This window comes from Zonotrichia albicollis, chromosome 20, assembly GCF_047830755.1.
Source record: "Zonotrichia albicollis isolate bZonAlb1 chromosome 20, bZonAlb1.hap1, whole genome shotgun sequence".
Classification (NCBI taxonomy): Eukaryota; Metazoa; Chordata; class Aves; order Passeriformes; family Passerellidae; genus Zonotrichia; species Zonotrichia albicollis.
Genome location: NC_133838.1, coordinates 5,252,651 through 5,271,747, shown reverse-complemented (window position 1 = coordinate 5,271,747; position 19,097 = coordinate 5,252,651). Strand labels below are relative to the sequence as shown.

General features: G+C 44.5%; 1 protein-coding gene and 4 non-coding genes across 8 annotated transcripts in view; all 5 read left to right on the top strand.

The window, feature by feature from the left end:
- TRNAU1AP (tRNA selenocysteine 1 associated protein 1) overlaps positions 1 to 19,097 on the top strand; it is a 23,869-nt gene extending 4,772 nt beyond the window's left edge. Inside the window, exons 4-13 of one of the 4 annotated variants that reach the window (XM_074555644.1) lie at positions 1,681 to 1,733; positions 2,335 to 2,466; positions 5,877 to 5,996; positions 7,456 to 7,618; positions 8,514 to 8,547; positions 10,737 to 16,434; positions 16,829 to 16,892; positions 17,487 to 17,532; positions 17,905 to 18,005; positions 18,639 to 19,097. In XM_074555644.1, coding sequence (XP_074411745.1) covers positions 1,681 to 1,733; positions 2,335 to 2,466; positions 5,877 to 5,996; positions 7,456 to 7,618; positions 8,514 to 8,547; positions 10,737 to 10,873 — 639 coding nt within the window. In that variant the 3' untranslated portion in view covers positions 10,874 to 16,434; positions 16,829 to 16,892; positions 17,487 to 17,532; positions 17,905 to 18,005; positions 18,639 to 19,097. Of the gene's footprint in view, positions 1 to 1,680; positions 1,734 to 2,334; positions 2,467 to 5,876; positions 5,997 to 7,455; positions 7,619 to 8,513; positions 8,548 to 10,736; positions 16,435 to 16,825; positions 16,893 to 17,486; positions 17,533 to 17,901; positions 18,006 to 18,638 lie in introns of all 4 variants that reach the window. The other 3 variants (XM_074555642.1, XM_074555645.1, XM_074555643.1) reach the window with 3 other exon arrangements.
- Positions 16,504 to 16,646, top strand: LOC113460163 (small nucleolar RNA SNORA16B/SNORA16A family). Its single transcript, XR_003381908.1, has one exon. It is a non-coding gene; the product is annotated as a small nucleolar RNA SNORA16B/SNORA16A family (small nucleolar RNA).
- On the top strand, positions 17,240 to 17,370 carry LOC113460164 (small nucleolar RNA SNORA44). The gene has a single exon (XR_003381909.1). It is a non-coding gene; the product is annotated as a small nucleolar RNA SNORA44 (small nucleolar RNA).
- Positions 17,571 to 17,706, top strand: LOC113460165 (small nucleolar RNA SNORA61). Its single transcript, XR_003381910.2, has one exon. It is a non-coding gene; the product is annotated as a small nucleolar RNA SNORA61 (small nucleolar RNA).
- Positions 18,440 to 18,510, top strand: LOC113460162 (small nucleolar RNA SNORD99). Its single transcript, XR_003381907.1, has one exon. It is a non-coding gene; the product is annotated as a small nucleolar RNA SNORD99 (small nucleolar RNA).

The following is a 19,097-nucleotide window of genomic DNA, read 5'->3' as shown; positions in this document are numbered from 1 at the left end:
TGACTTGAATATGTGGTAGATTAAAATGGGACGGCTGACACAGCTGTCTGTTGTACCCACAGGAGTTGGCTGCAGTAAGCTGGGGTGACTGATTCATAAAGCAGCTCTAGAATCACCCCACTTATGGTATGATATACAAAGTGAATGGCTTCCTATTTCAGAGTAGTTAATACCCGGAGGAGACTGGGAAGTTCAGATTGAGCTATTCAGTCAACATTGCTGAGAGGGTGACATGCCCCGTTAAAAGGAGTCGATGAGAGCCCTGGAGATATCTGTTTCACATGTTTGCTCTTGATTAAGGCAAGCTGATCATCCTGGATGCCTTCTGTAGTCACTGGAGAGACAAAGAGAGCAAGGAGTAAGATAATAATGGAAATCTGGTTTTGGGAATACCCATCTTTCTTCACAGTTTTGTTCAAAACACAGTGCTGTGTGGAGGGATGATTTACATAACACATGGAGAGAACTACAGATGTCAGGCAGAGATCCAAAGCAGCCCAAATCAATGCACTCAGCAGGCAACTGCCCAGCTCATCCTTTGCATTTAGAGAATTTTGTTTACAGAAAACTTGAGTGTGGCTCATGCTTTTATTTCTTTTTAAATACTGAATCAGTCAAGGGAATAACAGAGAGCCATGGTGCTGGTGGTGTTTCTCTTTTCCAAGCATTAGTGTTCACAGTTCCCATCTGAGTGGAAGTACTCTCAGGTGTCTTGTTGATTTTAAACCCAGAATATTGCAATGAAGAGCAAGATCCCCCCCCCATAAAAAGATCTACATGCTTCAAAGTGGAATTTAAATTTTGTGTTAGCTTGTAAATAATCCACAGAAAGTTGTATAGTACTGTGCTCCAGAGAATGCAAGCATGCAAGGAGCAGGATTAGCAGTCTAGAGTTGAGTCTGTGGTCTATTTCCCAAGAAGTATTTACCTGGTTTTGAGGGAAGGAAATCCATCATATGAGGGCTCTTCACTGTACTGAACAAGTACCCTGATCTTTAGGGCATTTCTGATTGTGATCTGAAATCCTGATTTTAGGATCTGAAATCCTGATCCTGAGATTAGCCTCTGATCTCTAAGAGCTGATTCAAAGATTTGGTCTCCTTAGATCTTGGTCTAAACTTAGATGTAAGTTGGATAAAAGTTGCTGAAAGTCTAGTAGGTGGGGGACAGAGAGTTCCAGATGTGCCAGAGGGCACAAATCTGGGCTGCTGCGAAACTTGTTTCAAAAATAAATTCAGATGCAAAATTTAAAGAGGGCTCCAGTGTCCAATGTAGTTCTTTCAGAACCCTTTGAATCTTACTAAATGTCCAGAACCAAGTATTTAGCCACACTTCCAGACTCAGGTTGATTCCATTTTCCAGTGTGTTGGATTTGGTCTGCTAGTGTTTGTGTTAAATCACAAAAGTCCAGTAATGATACTGTCATTTCATTTTAAGACCTGAAAATTGGAAGAAATTTAACATTTATTGTTTCTACCTCTGTTTTCATTTTTATTTTCATTATTATATCTGTACTGATGCTAAATAAAAACGTGCTTGTTGCCTTAACTGGCTGGCATGAAGGCATTGAACGTGTGTCAGCATTAAGTTGTATTAAATCAGCTTATTATATTTTTCCCTAATTGCTTGAATTCACATGACAATGTTTGAATGTATGGATTCATTTTTGCCTTGTTTCAGGCGAAGCGATTTAAATTGAATTATGCAACATATGGAAAACAGCCTGATAACAGGTAAGTGCTCAATATTTAAATATTAATTTTTCCTGCTTAATGTCTCTCTATTAATTGCCTTGCAAAAAGTATTCAGACTATGTAAACTCAAAGTTCATCACTGCCAGTCTTTAGTAGAAGGAAGAGAACTTAGACTGCCAGTTTTGTGTTTTGCACTGTGTGTGGCACAGAAGATTTATCCAGTGTCCTTTAAGGTATTTAAACTTTGTAGCATCAAAGTATCTAGTTCGTATATTATAATTTAGATCTATGTATTGGAATAGCATATCTATAAATGAGATATTTTTTCTTGCCGTTTTAGAAATCAGAAATATCCTGTGAGTAATAAGCTTGGAAATAATCTTTAAATAAAAAGCAGTATTAAGTTGATTGGTTGTGCTGTTTCAATTAACTTGAAAAAGCAGTGTCAATCAAAATTTTAGTTAAGCAGCTTAACTAGTGGCATTTAAATTCTCCATGAAATGGTCTTTTAGTATCACTCTTCTCTGAGTTAGGATATTTAGGCTAAATGGTAACTGTCACTACTGCACTACTGTCACTCAGCATGTCCCTTTTTTTTTTTTTAATGATTATATTTAAGATGTTCTTTTGATTTCTTTAGTCCAGAATATTCCCTTTTTGTTGGAGACCTGACTCCTGACGTGGATGATGGGATGCTGTATGAATTTTTTGTTAAAGTTTATCCATCGTGTAGAGGTGGAAAAGTTGTTTTGGACCAGGCAGGAGTATCCAAGTAAGTTGTCTTTTATTCTTTTTTTTTTTTTTTTTTTACTTCACATGTTGCAACAGGAAAAATAGAATACAGCAAGGGGAAAAATCCTTTTAGCTTAGATTTTAGTAATCTTAAAATGTAGTGGTTTTGGCCGTTCAGTCTGCAGTTTGCTTGAGTTTTTATAGGCACCATGGGTATTTTCACTCCTCTGTCAGTGTGAGGCCCTTTGTGTGTTATTGCACTTCTTAATATGCTGAAAAATATCTTAAGTAATCTTAAAACACTCTCTTCCTGGACTCTTGCATGGAATTATGCTTTACAAACTTCAGGCTATTGAGTGTATATTCCTGTGTGAGCTGTATGTGTTTTCTTTCAAATAGGGTAGGGCACACAAAGCTATGATTCACTGTCAAGTTCTCAGTAGCTGCCTTGTTTGTGTTTTCTGAAAATGCCTTGCTAAAAGTAGGTATCAAGTGGTTGGATCTCTTAATGTAATTAAAACATTTTCTAAATAGCACAAAATTAAGCTGTATTTTCCAGGGAAGGAGCAGTTGGTAAGCATCTTTGTTTTCGAAGCAGAGCATGGCTTCAGTGAAGCACAGTTTTGTGATATAACACCTCTGAGAATGTTGGGATAACATATAGGTTATGGCTGTGGGTCCCTCTACCTTCTCATATGTGGTTTCTTAGTCTTAGGTTGGTTTCTGGAGGTCTCTGGTCCAGCTCCTAACAGGACTGCAGCCAGCGCTAGATCATATCCATGTATTGTGTAGCCTGGAAAACCTCCCAGGATGGAGTTAATTCAGGCTGTCTGGGCAGCCTGTTCCAGAGCTGCACTTCTCCCCAGTCATGAAGTTCCTCTTCACGTGCATCTTGAACCTCTTGCAGAGCTACTCAGTCTCTCTGGCTGTTGGGTCCTCATGCTGTCATTGCCACCTCCCCTGGGACTGACACTGCTGGGCTGGGCTGTGTGTGCCTTCTGCTCCTCCTCAGTGTAAACCCCACAGTTCCTGTTGTGCTGCACCTGCTTCAGGCTTTGTCTGTAGAACAGGTGTTGGTGCTGCTGGCTGGACTATTGCTGCAGGTTGGGTTTGGGAGCTGTGCATAGGTGCAGACCTCAAGGAAAGGTAGCTGCTGGGTAGCTTCCCAAGCTGTGGTAGCTTGAGAAGCTGGGGAGGAGCAGGGACTTAGAGTCCTGTTTCTGGGAAGAGCAAAGCTGTCTCCCCTGGCAGTGCCAGAGTGTTGGTGCCAGGGGCTTTGTTGGGACTTGTGCAATTGCTCAAAGCTGAGGCATCTGCAGGTGTCAGTGTGATGTGAGAGAGGAGCTTAGGGCTTGTGGACATGCCCAGTGAAGCCCTGGCCCTTCCAGCCAGGGCTGGTGGATCAGGAAGGCCTCCTCCCAGCACCTCTTGTCCAGACAGGAGAGGAGCTTGGAGCATGGTGCTGTGGTGCTGTGCCTACTTCTCTGCTTTCTGCTGAGGGTACAGGTGCTGGGGCTTTCCAGAGTTCAGGGGCAGGACAGAAGGTCTCCAGGGAGGTCCTGTCCAGGAAAAAATTATTTCTTTCCTCACCAGTGGTTTAGCCATTGGTGTGGACAAGCTAAATGTGTGGAAGAGTTGGAAGAATCAGTGTCTGGAAGACTTGGAAGAATCGCTGTCTCCCTTGCAGCGCCCAGCATCTATTCCTGTACACTGCATCCATCTCTATTTGTTTCTGTTTTGGAACTGCCAGTCTTCCCAGTTTCTCTTACACACCTCTGGTCCCATCTGAAAATCTGGAGGAGTCTTTTGGCAGCTTAGAAACTTATTTGGGTTTGTGTGTCCTTAAAAGGACTTAAAAGTTGACTTTCACTGGATTAATTTGCCATAGTCCTTTGGCAGAGGGCGAGTTAAATGAACGTGGGTCTGTGTAGAGTTTTGCTTGTGTTTAATAATCTAGTTTCTATGTAGATAGGTCTAAGCTTTGATCTGGTCTTTTTGTGAGGAGGATACATCCATACCTGTGTGTGTATATGTATATGTATATGTATATAATATATATATAATATAAAATATAAAATATATATATATATATATATATATATAAGATATTTATATATCTTGTGTGTGGAGCTTGTTGTGCGAGGTACTGCCTTTTCTGGGGCATGAACTGCTCTGAAATAGCTGCCAGTGGGGACCTCCCATGAGTAGTACATGATGCTGCTTTCAAAATAGGACATAACCTGGCGTTTAGCAGTTCCCACAGAATAGATAATGCACTGTAAGTTTACACCCTTGTTATGGCTCATTCTTTTCCCCAGGTAGACAAGCCCTTCCCTCCCAAACGTCTTCCTTTGCTTAGATGGATTCCTCTTACCCTCCCACATCTAAGTCTTTGATCTTTCTGCTGTGTTAGGCAGCCCATCCCATGATGGGATCCTGGCACTGCCCTCTTGGATGCTGTTGCATTGCTTCTGACTCACTACAGCATCAAAATCCCACGCAAAGGACTGTTGGGGTTGGAGGGAGTTGGAGTTTTCTGTCTGGCTGACGTGCAGTGCTGCCACGTCACAATGAAGGCTTGTTGCAGAGTCCAGGGGTTCTGGATTGATATACCAGTCTTTTCCAGCCAGGTCTTATAAGCTCTTGGAGATCTATATCACACCTGAGATAGCTCAGCCACCTCAGATGGCATAAAATTAGCAGGATGGCTTCTGTGGCAGTGTTGGAAACACAAAAGTTTTAATGAAAGGCAAAATAACAAAGCTCTTTACAGAGAAAATCCAAGCCAGGTGCAAGAGGCTCTTGCTCCTCGTAAAACACCTCATAAAAGCTATTAGTTTCTTTTGTTGTCTTCTTTTTCTAGTGAATTGCTTGGGCGGGACTTTTTGGCTTCTGTCCAGTTGGCTATCTTTAAGTTTGAGGTGAAGTCCCCCAGGTCCTATGAGGTGTTCTTTTACCTAATTGAGGAGAGAAACTTCTGGGCTTTTTTCATTTTTAAGGAGACAGAGGATAATTTTGTCACTCCGTCAACAGGGGGCACATTCCTACACTGTATGTGCTGTGCCCCAGTTCCAGCTGTGCTTTTGAGATTATCAGTATCCCCCAAGCAGAGATTTGGGGCTTTACCATGTGTTAGTTCACACATTTCAACATGGCTTGTGTCAGCTCACTTCCAGTTCCCCAGAATCTGCTGGCACAAGAACTACATTGTTACATTGACAAGCCCTCGAAAGTACTGCCAGAGCTTGGACGCGTGGCTTCAGGCATTCTGGAAAAGCAACTGAAACGCAGAATAATTTCATCTCTCCCAAGAGCAGGGACAACAACCCGAATGAACCTTTTTGTTCACTGTGTTTCCCAAACCAAATCAAACTTCACCGTAACTAATTTTTATAATGTGGCATTGCTCTTTGGGGTTGGTTTTATGTGAGTTTTTCTATGTCTCTGCAGAGGTTACGGGTTTGTGAAATTCACAGATGAACTGGAACAGAAGAGAGCGCTGACAGAGTGTCAGGGAGCTGTGGGGTTGGGCTCTAAACCTGTACGCTTGAGTGTGGCTATACCAAAAGCGTGAGTAGAAGAACAGCTGGACATTTATATGAAAAATCACATCTGGTTTTAAATGCCTTTTAGTGCTTTGGATACATGTCCTGGATGTGGCCATCACAAAATGAAAGAATACCCATGAATATGGGGAGTGTCAGAATGCCCAGGAATTCAAAAAAATTATAACATTAGCTCAAGACTAAGCATTTTACACTGTTTTAAATTGTATATATTGTTAAATCCTTACAGGTGTGCACACACTGTAGTTAAATATGATTGTTTTTAAAATGTATATTCCTTTGCATTAAATTGAAATCGTTTAAATCTTCTTAACGATGTCTGGATAGCAAAGCTCAACTACCTTGCTAATTCTATTATGATGTCTACTACACATAAGACTTTTGGGGCAGGGATTAACTTTTTTTTCTGTGTTTGTTCAGAACCTGATACAATGAGATCCTGGTCTGACTTGGGGCTCGTAGCACTAGGGTAATACGAATCATAGTAATTGCTCCCTATTTGAATAATATTTAGATTTTCAGTGACCTCATAAGGCTTGGCGGGGGGGGGGGGGAAAGGAAGAGAAAAGCAGAAAAAATGGGTGCATTGTGGTGAGAAGATTGATGTTTCCTTCTTCCTGCTTCTCACTAATTTCATCATTAGTAGAAATAGCTTTATGTGTGACATATTTTCATTTCCAAACGATATTTGTCATCTCATTATTTCAATTCTTGGTAGTTTGGTGGAATGGTGTTCCTTGGGAATGCTGCCACTTCATAAAGTGGCAAGGAATAGGAATTTTAGTCATTTCTCAGGATATTTAAGTTTATTTTTTGATTACTAGTAGTTTGTATTTTATGAACTTTCTCAAGTCTCTGCATTGAACATCACCCAGTTCAGAGAGAAAGGGGATGAGTCCTTGCTTAGGCTTCTGTATGACAGTGGCAGAAGGGAAAGTTTTTTCCATTCTTACAAAAGAAAACGTGAGGTTTCTTGCCAGGCTTTAAGTCTTTAACTCTTCATGTAAAGCAGGTCTCAGTGCTTTCTCTCAGAAAGTTGCAGATCACTTAAATTCATCCTCTTTACCAGACAGAAGAAGGGACTCCAGTATCTGGATTGTGGTTCAGGATTATTCTAAACTGAAGCTCATAGTCCTGAACTCTTCCCTTCCCAAAGCCAGGAAGTGATATCCAATTAGATCATAAAGAATGAAAGTCATGTTTATTAATGAAGAGGAATATGAATACAGGGAAGGGTATTAAATTTAAATAACTTCTTTATGCAAATAATAAATATTGCTGCAGTAAATGGTGAATATATTTTAAAGATTGAAATTTGCTTGTTAGACTAAACCTTGTGTCTTTACCACATTGTGTCTTAAGCTGTTTCACTGCTTTTTTCATACTTGTTCTATTTTATTGCAATTTTTAAAAATGGTTTATTGCTATTTTATTGCTATTTTTATCCCGCTTTATTTTTGAAGTAATCGTGTGAAACCAATGGAGTACAATCAGATGTACAACTATAATTACAACCAGTATTACCAACAGTATCACAACTACTACGCTCAGTGGGGGTACGACCAGAACACGGGCAGTTACAGCTACAGCTACCCCCAGTATGGCTACACGCAGAGCACCATGCAGGTAGGGCAGCACAAAACCACAGAGCTTGAAAGGTGGGATGGGAACATCTCATCTTCAGTTCTGAGAGTCACAGAATGTCCTGAACTGGAAAGGACCCACAGGAATCATTGAGTCCAGCTCCTGGCCCTGCCCAGCACACCCCAACAATCCCACCCTGTGCCTGAGAGCATTGTTCAAATGCTCCTGGAGCTGAGGCAGCCTTGGGACCGTGACTGTTCCCTGGGGAGTCTGTTCAGTGCCCAAGCTCCTTCTGGGGGAATAATCTTTTCTGGATATCCAGCCTGACCTCCCCTGACACAGCTCCAGCCATTCCCTCAGGTCCTGTCCCTGGTCATGGAGAGCAGAAATTGGAGCTGTACCTCAGGAGGAGCTGCAGACCCTAATGAGCTCTGTCCTCAGTCTGCTCTGCTCCAAACTGAACACACCAAGAGATCTTAGTATATACCTTTTGATAATGAAGTCTTAATATTGCTACTATTTAGTGTTTAGCCCCTGGTGTGTCCTGTTGCATTATGGAGAGTATATTGCTGAGGTAAAAAAAAGTCTGGAGGACACAAAAGGACTCTTAGTACAGTTGTGATGGTAGAAGAGTACAGGTACAGGCAGTGCTCGGAGTGCCTTTGGGATCCTTCATAAGCTTTGTTATAAAGGATAGAACACATCAGAACAGTCACCCCACTTCAACCCTGGAATTTCAAGAACTAACTCTGATAGAAGTTTAGTGTAGGGTCTTGCCTGTGGAGTGTTAAGAATGGAATACAGGCTTAGGTGTGAAAAATTCTGTTGTAATAACTCCAGTATAAAAGTAAGTCTCTGACTGTACTAATCAGCAAGCAATGTTTGCAAAAGAAAAGATAATTATCCACTGTCCTAAGGGGTTTGTTTTTCCTTGCAGACATATGAAGAAGTTGGTGAGGATGCATTGGAAGGTATGTTTCTCAAATTGAAGTTGTCTGTATGTTCTGCACTGCTTGGAGATAGACTATCTCATATTGGCCCTAATTTCAATTTATAATATACCTTTATCTTTGAGTAAATCTGAGAACATTTGTGAGTCACTGTCACCTAGAACAGTTGCATCCTGGTTTTACTGTTGCTGCTCCTATTCTGAACCTGGTGAGGACTGAAACTCTTTGACTTCCCCAGCACTGAGATTTTAACCTTCTGTAGTACTGAAATTGTTATCCTTTTTTTACTAGGGTTTCTTTTTCTGATATGCTACCAAGAAAAAAGTAGATATTCTGGTTTTCTATAAAATTCTGACATTTAGAGCCCAGAATACTTCATTGTGCTTTTAGTTTACAAGTAAAAGGGAATAATATTAGTCACCACACTGATAAAATATTTCAAGCAGTTGTTGCTTGAAATGGGTCACTAAACCAGATTGGGGTTTTAGATACCTGTACAAGTAGCTTTTATTTATTGATGCATGAAACTATAATTTCATGCCAGCCATTCCAGATTTCTGTCTTGAGTGCAATATGCACTATGCAGTGTATCTTACTCTATTCTTAAAAAACAAAAAAATTAAAAATTGCATAGTAACAGATCTACAGGATTCACAGGTATGCATGATGATGTGTGTGGAAGCTGTTAAAAGCATTCTAGGAGAGCTTTCCTTTTGCTGAACCAAACATACCGGGACTAGAATTGGGATATCTCTGGATATTTCTTTTCCTGATTGATTAAATGAAAGATTCATACCTTTGTAGGAAACTGAATTAATGTATTGTCACTGTATCATTCCTTTTCCTTAAATCTCTTCTCCTGTAATGTGTTACAATATGACATAGCTAAAACCAAGCATAAAATCCTGGAATGGTTTGAGTGGAATGGAACTTCTAAAGCCATCTTTATCCACCCACTGCCATGGCCAGGGACATCTTTCACTTGACCAACCTGGCCTTGGACATTTAAAGAAATGGGTCAACCACAGCTTCCCTGGGCAACCTGTGCCAGGGCCTCACCTCCCTCACAGGGAAGATACATGTTTACAAACATTTTGTTCCTGATGTGTTTTAGAGTCTTCCCAATCCTTCAGCTTTGTACTGAGAGTCATTCACTGACCTTTGTGATTGCTCTGATAACCTGAGCTTTGGGTTGCTGGTGTTGTCAGGTGAGCTTTACACCCTACAGGGGTTTGGGGAGTCCATCACTGTGCATTCAGAGCGGCAGGATTGGACCTGCACACTTGTTGTCCAGCTCCAAAATGCTTTCCAAACATTTGTTCTACATGTAAAATAGGGCTATGCTCACCATGATGCTGTGGTGCCACTGACACTCCTTTCATTCCTAGCTGTGACTCCAGCTTTGAACTGCTGGAGGCTTTGGTAGATGAGCTCTGGTGGCTGCTTGCAGCAGCACAGAATGTTCCCATCCATCCATCCATCCATCCATCCATCCATCCATCCATCCATCCACCCATCCACCCATCCATCCATCATTTGTGACCTCACAGTGGAGGGAGCAGAAAGGAATGAGTGTCCCTGCCTCTGTTTCTGCCCTTTTCATCAGGACAAATCCCTTCTGGTGGTGCAGGTGGCTGCACTGGGCTGTGAGGTGCAGTTGTGTGTTCCCTCCACTGGCTGTCCTGTGGGGCAATCACTGTTGTCAAAAGGGACATGTGTGGATGTAGTTATTCCTTATCTCATTGCAGAGAAATTGAATAGGACTGATCGGGTCAGGTTTATGATTGGGCAAGTGCTGGGAATGTTTGGTGACTCACAGAATCACAGAATACTTGGGGTTGGAAGGACCTCTGGAGATCATCCAGTTCAATTCCCTGCTAATGCAGGCTTACGTAGAGTATGGGACACAGGAACACATCCAGGTGGGTTTGGAAAGTCTCCAGAGAGGGGAGACTTTCCACACCCTTCCTGGGAAGCTGTTCCAGTGCTCTGCCACCCTCCATGAAAAGAGCTTCTTGTTCATGCTGAAGTGGTTGCTCCTTGTCCTGTCAGTGGCACCACTGAAAAGAGTCTGGCACTGTCCTCTGACACCTTCCCTGGAGATAGTGAGACTCCCCCCATGTTTGTTTTAATATACCAACTTGTTTACAGGGTGTTTTTTTTCTGAACACCTTTGATGCGTGACATATTTTCTGTTTTTCCTTCCATAGATCCCACACCTCATTTAGATGTCCATGAAGCAAACAAGCAGTTTATGGAACAGAGTGAAGAGCTCTATGATGCCTTGATGGACTGTCATTGGCAGCCTTTGGACACTGTCTCATCAGAGATCCCAGCTGTGTTATAGCCTCGTTGCTGAGGTGTCTGTGAGATCCTCCCAGTGCGCTCCAGACTGTTACACTGCCCCGGATCCTGCACTTGTGAGGGGTGGCCCTTTCCCCACCCAGGCCAGGTACTCAGAGTACAGGAGGACTGTGGCCTTTCCTGTAGAGAACAAGTATTGTAGGAGCATCACGGTAACCTTTATTCATGGTGAAAATTAGAACTGCGACAGTTTTATTCCTTTTGTCTTGAAATGAACTCTTAATACTTACTGGGAATTGTAATTTATAAACTTTCAGCAAGATGGCACAGGAGAGAGACTCTACTCCATCGTACAATAAAAAAGTTGGTCTTTTAAGTAAAATTACCCTTTGCAATTTGGTTCCTGCCCATCTTTCTGCTTTGCTGCCCATTCAACTGTCTTAAGTCGTTTGACCCAAGGCTCATGAATGTGTTATTTCAAAAAAGATCATTTTTAGACACCACTAAAATATCTCAAGATCTTTCCAGTGACTGGGTAAGGTTGCTGTAACTTGAGCATGGGATGAAAGCTTATGTTGTGGTTAACTTAAGCTGTGATCTTGAGCTTGCAAGTTTGATATTCTTAAGCAATCAACCCAAAGAGCACGTTGGAGAGCAAAGGCAGAAAGGAGTGTTATAAAGCTTTTACCTGGTGGTATTTTGCACACCTGGCCTGCTTCTCCACCTGTGTATGAGGAAATAATTCCCCATGAACCAGCAGTTTAAAACACTTTTTCCAGCAACCATATTTAAATGTCATTTTGTGTGTCATGCCTATTTTTTTTTCATTGTGGACACAGCATGATGGTCTCATTGAGATGATGAGATTTTGTAGTGTCTTCCACTGTCCAGTCAGAGTGAAACTTAAGATCTTGCAGCAAAAACGGGTCAGAGCAATTGCCGTGATATATTGTGCAACAAATGGTTGTTAACCTGGAAAGCAGTTTTTTACTGGATGTTGTATAAGCTGGATGGACAAGCGATATATTTAAACTGATATGTTGCATTAGAGGTGAAAGTGAAAATAATAGCACTTATATACATGTTATAAGCCCTTTTTCAGGCTTTTGTGCCTTAAACTCTTGGAGAAATAGGAACAGAGAAACTACCTGTAATAAATGTCTATCCAGGGAATAGTTTGGTAACTGAAATTGCTACTGCAGAGCATTTCCTACTGCAGTTGCCTCCCTGCCCATGTTGATGCAGAGATTTACCATAAAATTTAAATACTTTGATAAAGTTACTTCTACTACACCTTTGTTTGTGTCCATAATTATGACCTATTTGTCAGTCTGTGGTCTCTTTTTTATCAACTGGAAGTGGGATGTGAGGGGAATGGTGATGTGACTGGAGTTGAGTTATTCCTAATGAGTGACTAGAGGAACTAGAGGACTGCTGGACTCCTGCGTTCTCATCTGCTGTGAATTTTCCTCGTGCTGTGCCCCTGACGTGCTGCTGTCTCACCTTCAGTTGCTCTGAATGTAAGGAAAGGAATGTTCCCTGCATATGCCAGGAGTTTCGGAAGCAGCAGAAGTGGAAGAGAGCAGAGCTTTATATCCTCTGATATATCCACTCAGCTCAAGACACCACCTCTTCTTGGGAAGTTCAGCAGAGTGACATTGCAGAAATTATGTAAAGAAGGGCATTTAAAACACTTTCTAGATAATTCTGTTACTATGCTGCCCTGTATGCCTGCCCTTCTATTTTGGAGTTGTCTTTTCCTACCCCCCATGAATTTTGGCTTTTACAATGTGGCAATCCCATTTTCCTCCGGGGGGTGAAGCTGCATTTATTTATCAATATAAATTTATTCTGCTGTTCTCATCTGCCTAGCATTGCTGTCTGTGGAGTATTCCCTAATGCCTGGGTAAACTCTTACCTATACAAGTCTGTCTGTAGACGAGAGAGGAGCAGGTTATCAGGGATCAGACAGCAACCCTATGGGAAAATCCTTTTGCTCTCTGCTTTTGTTTTGTGGAAAGAAAAATGGTAAATATTCATCCAGCCCATCCTAACCCCTAATTCCTGGGAGAGCTGGGCATGTACAGCCCCTTGTGAGGAATAATTTGGGAGTGCAGAAGCCAGCAGAGATGACCTGCTGACTCCTGTTTACTGGTGCTGCAGAGCTTAAAATAGCTCCAGCTTTTGTTTCAGGAGAGAGGTGGGTGCAAGGCTCTGGGCTTCGTTCCCTGGAAGTATGAGCCAGGCTTTTGGGGTTGCTTGGGAGAATCTCAGCCAAGGTTGTTTGGAGCTGTTAAACCTCTGCATTATTTGGGTTTGTTTTTTTTTTTTTTTTTAATATCACTTACTCATCTTAATGTTCATTTTCAGCTTCTGGCCATTATTGCTGTGTCTTATATAGTCTTATATATAAAAGGAGAGACTTTTATATGGAGCTAGAAAACAGCCACCTCCTGGGATGTGTACGGTTTTCCTTGTGGAATCCCAGTTAAATAGAGAGTGGGATTTTGTTTTTCCTGGATGGCTACAGGAAAAGCCCAGATTAATTACCACTTAGTGTCAGACAGGATGACAGACAAGGACTCCATTTAGTAAGGTAAATTCTCCTTTTATCTCTATGTGCTAAAGGCAAGAAGTCCAAGGCAGATGATATCACAGCTCCTGAAAATAGCATCCGTATCAGCAACAGAGATCAAGAAGCCCTCTGCCCTTCAGCAGGCAGGGTTTATAGCAAGTCCAAAAACAACTCAAATATGCTTATTGTGTTCTTTGATGAAGATGAGATCATCCAATTTAGATTAAAGTGTAGGGACTTCGATTCTCATTTGAGTTACACACACTGGGAATGTTCAGCAGAGCTGGAGGAATATTGGTGTTTTAGGACACAGGGGAGTGATTTCCAAAGGGCTGAGCTCTGAGGCTGCAGGAAGGGCTCTTGCCATTAGTCTGTGTTTAATTAAAAGCTTGACAGTACACATTGGAGTGGCCTGGGGACAATCCTGACCCACTTCCAAAGGGATGAGGAGTCTGGAAGCATTTCTTTAGCAAATGATAAGAGGGCTGAAAGGGGCTGACAGTGATGGGGTTTTTTCCATGTGAATCTGACTAGAGAAAATTCCTGTTACTTGGATCAGTTTCTGGAGACAGGTTCATATCCCACATACTGAGACATACACAACACCCTTAGGAATTTCTCTAAATCTCTTTTGAGGAACAGAAATAAATATTTGACTCTAATCTTCCTGTACTGGCTATCTCAATCTCATTGCTGCTTGTTAATCTTCAGTTTTTGCTAAACAAGATCTGAGAGAAATTTTTATGTTCCTGCCTTGCTATCTTCCAGTGATCTTATAAAGCTTACTGGATACACCCATTTCTGGGTTTAACTTGGGAATTGCTTAACCATCAAACTAATTCAGTGGCAGGATGGGGTGTGAATTTGAAATGCAGTAGCAGGAACTGATAGAGCTGCTTCGGGAAATGTCACTGACAGAGCTCACTTTCCTTTTTTTCCTGGTTAGAACATTTTTTCAGAAAATATCTTTTTTTTTTTTCTTCTTCCTTAGAAGTTATTCCAAGTCAAAATGTTTTTTCCAAGTGCAGTCAGTTTTTTAAGTAGGTGTTTGGGGTCCTGCTCAGCACACACTCATTTTTCCCAGGCACATGGTGGGATTCTTGGGGTGTTCTGTGCAGTTCTGTTGGATTTGATGATCCATGTGAGTCCCTTCCAAATCAGGATTCTATCATGATTCTATCATTCAAAGATCATGCTGACTCTGCTGTAAAATTTCCAGGGAAAAAGCAATGGTGGATAACATAATTGGTAGAGATTGAGAGCTGACCACGGCCAAGATTTGCTTCAGCCCCTTGATGTGTTCCAGGGAGCCATAGGCACAACAATCCACCTGGATCACTAATGCATTCCTGCTTTTCCTTACTGATAGTTTTCACATCTCTGTGCATTGTCTGCTCCCATCTGTCAGGTGCTGGGAACTGCAGCCTCTCCCAGCATGTGCTCTCTGTTCTGTGCTGTGAGAGATTCTCAGGAGGTTTCATCAGGGCTTCGCTGACCATGGACATGCAGTGGGATTTTTCTCTGCCCCTTTTGGATCTCCATCCATCTTGTCATGGCAGGCTGATGTCTGCTGGGCATCCAGTACTTTTCATTGCTGCTCTTTGGGGATTCTCCCAGTTCACCATTTGGAAGAGTCTCTTCCCAAGCAGTCTTTGCCAAGGTTTGAATTTCTGGGGAAGGTTGATGTTTTTTCCAGAGTAATCTCCCAGGCTTTACTTTACCCTAGGATTTGACATGATTTTTAGGCTCACGTTGTATCAGTGGCTGTGCCAAGGAGACTCCAGGGATTGCCTTGTGCCTTGGCAGAGCAGCTGTGAGACCCATGTAGGAGGAGAATGGGAGCAGCTTTACCTTGTCCGTGACAGCTTTGGCAAGGGCTGTCTTGGGGAGAGTTTGGCCACACAAAGTTTGGGGCTTGTTCCCAGCCTTGGCCTTAAATGACTGAGGGTTTATTTTGTTGCTGATCTGCCATGTTTGATGGAATTACCAGCTCAAAAGGCCATTGCTGAATACTGGGAATTTTTTCATCTGTTCATTTGCTCAGAACAGATTAAAATATGACCATCCATTTTGCCCTTTCTCCAGGACTTGGGCAGGAAGCACTCTCAGGCATTTCCAGCTGATTTCCCGCTATGGCTGTGCCTTCAGCATCAGCACCAGCAGCAGTTCCAGCACTTCCTTCCAGCCCATTGACAGGTGCTGCCATTTTAAATACTTTCTACGAATCATGAACCAGGAGCCTTATAGAGGTATTGTGTTGGCAAACAAACTTCTGTTTCCAAGAACCTTTCCTTCTATTCCCCGAGGGTGGAGTGTTCCCTCCACCCCGTTCCAAAAGGGAGGAAGGAGAAGGGGAAATGCAGCTGCTGTTTTCAGCTTTTCAAAGAGCGGCCCCTGGTTTGGACCTTGCACGGAGAAGGAGAGAGAAATTGTACTTGTCCCACCCGGACTGGAGAGTCATTTAGATGGGGTGGGGTGGGGGTGTACAGCTGCTCCCAGTGCTAGTGGGAGTTGAGAATCATGGGATTATGAAATAGTTTGGGTTGGGAGACGACTGAAAGCTCATGTCATTCCACCCGCTGCCATGGGCAGGAGCACCTGCCACTAGAGCAGATTGTTCGGGAGTCTCGTTTATCCTTTGGCACGGGGCGGAGCGGGGGCTGGAAGGCAGCAAGGCAGGAACGATGCTTGGGACTGCAGGCAGCGCCACCTACAACTCCCAGAAGCCTCTGCGGGAGAGCCCGGCACCAGCAGCCAATCGGAGCCCGCGCTGCCGCGCTATAAAAAATGGCCGCGGACGGGTTTCCGCCTCTTTCTGCCATGGTGGCGGGCTGGGGAGGGTCTGCGGCGGCCATCGGGAACCATCCACCGCCATCCGTCGTCTCTGGGGCTCTCCCGCCACTCGGCTCCGCCGCATCGGCGCCCTGTGGGCATGGCGTCCGGCGGCGGCGTTTCGGTGCGCTTCGAAGGCTGCGAAGGGCAGCGCGGCCTTGCCCCCGCCCTCCTCCTCAGGCCAGGCCCGGCCCCGGGTGAGTCAGGGATCCTCGAGATTGAGCTAATGCCCTGTCCCGGGCCAGGCGGCCGCGGGTGGAGAAGCCGCCCGGCCCTATCGAAGCTGCGTCTGTCGGTGCGGTGGTAGATGCAGTCAAAAAGGAGCCGAGAGCAAAAGGATTTTCCTCGACGGTCGCCGCTCAGTTGGAGCCTTCGTAACTGTCCGGCAACATTTCGGGAAAGTACATGGCCCGCCATGGGCTGGGGTGGCTTACTGGTGCTGGAAGGAGGCGGCTGCTTCAAATCCTGCCCCTGGGGTCCAAATTGATGCGCGGCGTGGGGGAGGGGGAAGGAGTGTATCTCATCTTCCTGTACTTTTATTTTAACTTACTTCTCTCGCAATTTGCTTAAAGCTCTCTTCTTTCCCAGCAGCATCCTGGCGTAGAAGGTGATCCCGGGACATGGGATGGCTGGTGACAGCCTCAGCTTTGGGCAGGTGAGATGGACGATCCTGGTTCTGGGGTCCTCTTTTGAGAGGCTGAGAATTGGTTGGCTTTGAGGCCTCCCTGGACCAGAGTAGGAACCAGCAGCGTTTCCTGCCCCTCTGCTGTTGGGCAGTGGCAGCATGTGCTGTTCCGAGGTTGTGCTTCCTCCACGGGGCTTGTCCTTGGGGCTGGGCCCTGCAAACTCCCTTGGTACTTGCTCCATCCAGACGATGTATGGGTGAGATGAGGGCAGTTCCTCTCTCTGGGACCGGCTAGAGGCAGAACTGGGTGTCAACCCTGATCCCAGAGCCAGTCAATCACTCAATCACAGACTTTACCAGATGAACTCTGTGTTAACCTGCATGTTAATCCAAGAGCTGTGGCTCCATGCAGTAGCTGCAGGTCTCCAACAACATGCCAGAGCAATGGGAAGGTCTTTGACTGCTGGGCCTCTTCTGCCTATGGCTGTCACTCACCCCTCCAATACATTTTTGGGAATTGGGCTGTTCCTTGTTTAGGATTCCAGGGTGCAATGAGTCAAAGGTGTGTCCACAAAAGTCTGCAGCCTACTGCTGATATTGGGGGTATGTTGTGATGTCTTCCAGGGGTCCTGCGTGTTCCAGAGCTCACCCATCTGATGGACAGACCCAGGTGAGAGGGTAGTACCCTCGTTGAAACTCCACAGCCCATCCCTCCAAATCCCTTTCCCACCAGATCTGAATACCGATCTTGTGGTCGAAAAAGGAGGAAGAGTAACGTTCATGCTGGTCTTAGGGCTCTCAGCAGGTGTGTCCTATGCTGAGAGGGGCCACTAGGAAGACAGGCTGCGCTGGCCTCACTATTTTGGGAATTCTGGTTAGGGAGGAAACTCCTGGTCAGGAGAATGGATAAACATGGGGCACGGGGGGGGGCAGACATGCCATGAGGGTTGGGGGGCTGGAATTCGTTGGGAATATCTGAGCCATGGATTTACAGTAACCCATTGGCTTCACGCACTAAACTCCAGCTCTGTTTTTTCAGCAGTAACTCTGTGGAAAAAGACTAAAACCTGTGAGCCCTGTCCCAAGGGCTTCAGCTTGCTTTCTGTAGGACCTGAGTTGTGAGGAAGCTGCAGTGTGGAGCATGTGAGTGTTCTCTGGAGAACTCCTGGTGTTGGGGTGGGCAGTAAGTGGAAACTAGATACTGGGAGGAATTTCTTGGCTGTGAGGGTGAGAGGGCCACGGTTGCCCAGAGAAGCTTTGGCTGCCCCATTCCCTGAAGTGTCCAGGGCCAGGTTGGATGTGACTTAGGCTGTCCTGGTCTGGTGGAGAGTATCCCTGCCCCTGGCTGGCTGTGGAGTGGGGTGAGCTTTTGAGGTGCCTTCTAACCCAAACCATTCTGGGATTGTGTGATCTCGAGTGGGGTCTGGAGGGCAGGGGCCAGCTCAAGCTGACTGCTGGAAGTGTCCAGTTGTTCACCTGGACTGTGCAGGTGGGAATGATCACCTTGTTTCCAAGGCTTTTCATTGGCCAGTTGTGCTCTGTGGTGCAGGGTGTGGGTGAGATCAGTGGCAGTGCAGCCTGGTCCATGATGATTCCTGAGTCTGGAGACTGCTGGATGAGTCCTGCGGATATGGGGCTGAGGCCAGGCAAGAACTGCCCAAAACCACAGGGCAGGGAGGGGACATCCAGGAGTTCTGGAATGTGGATGGAATCTCACACAGTGCTGAGCCTGACTGCTCATCCCTCAGCTGGATTCTTTTTTATCCCTTTTTTCAGGTCTAAGCAGAGGATGAACCATCCCTGATGGACTTGGTGCTGCCGTGCCAGACTGTTCTATCCCAGCCCTCTCCTCCAGAAGTGGGAGCTCTGCAGAGCCAGATCCTGGCTCCTTCCTGAGCTGTGAGCTCTGCCAAGTGGGATCAGCCACTTCTGGGCTCCCCTCACCTGCAGTGGAGGGAGGTAGAACTGATTTGGCTCCAGGTATATCTGAAGCTCTGGTTCAAATACTCCACCTGGAAGAACAGTCTGTTCCATAGAGTTTTTCTCAGGAGGGGGTCTGGATATTAAATACTTGATTGGAGGAGAGAGCCAGTAATGCCAAGGTGGTGGGTTTGATCCCTATACAGGCCATTTGCTTAAGAGCCGGACTCAGTGATCCATGTGGGCCCCTTCCAGCTTGGAATATTCTCTGTGTGTGATAGGAGTTTGAATAAATGCAATTACTGCAAATCTTTA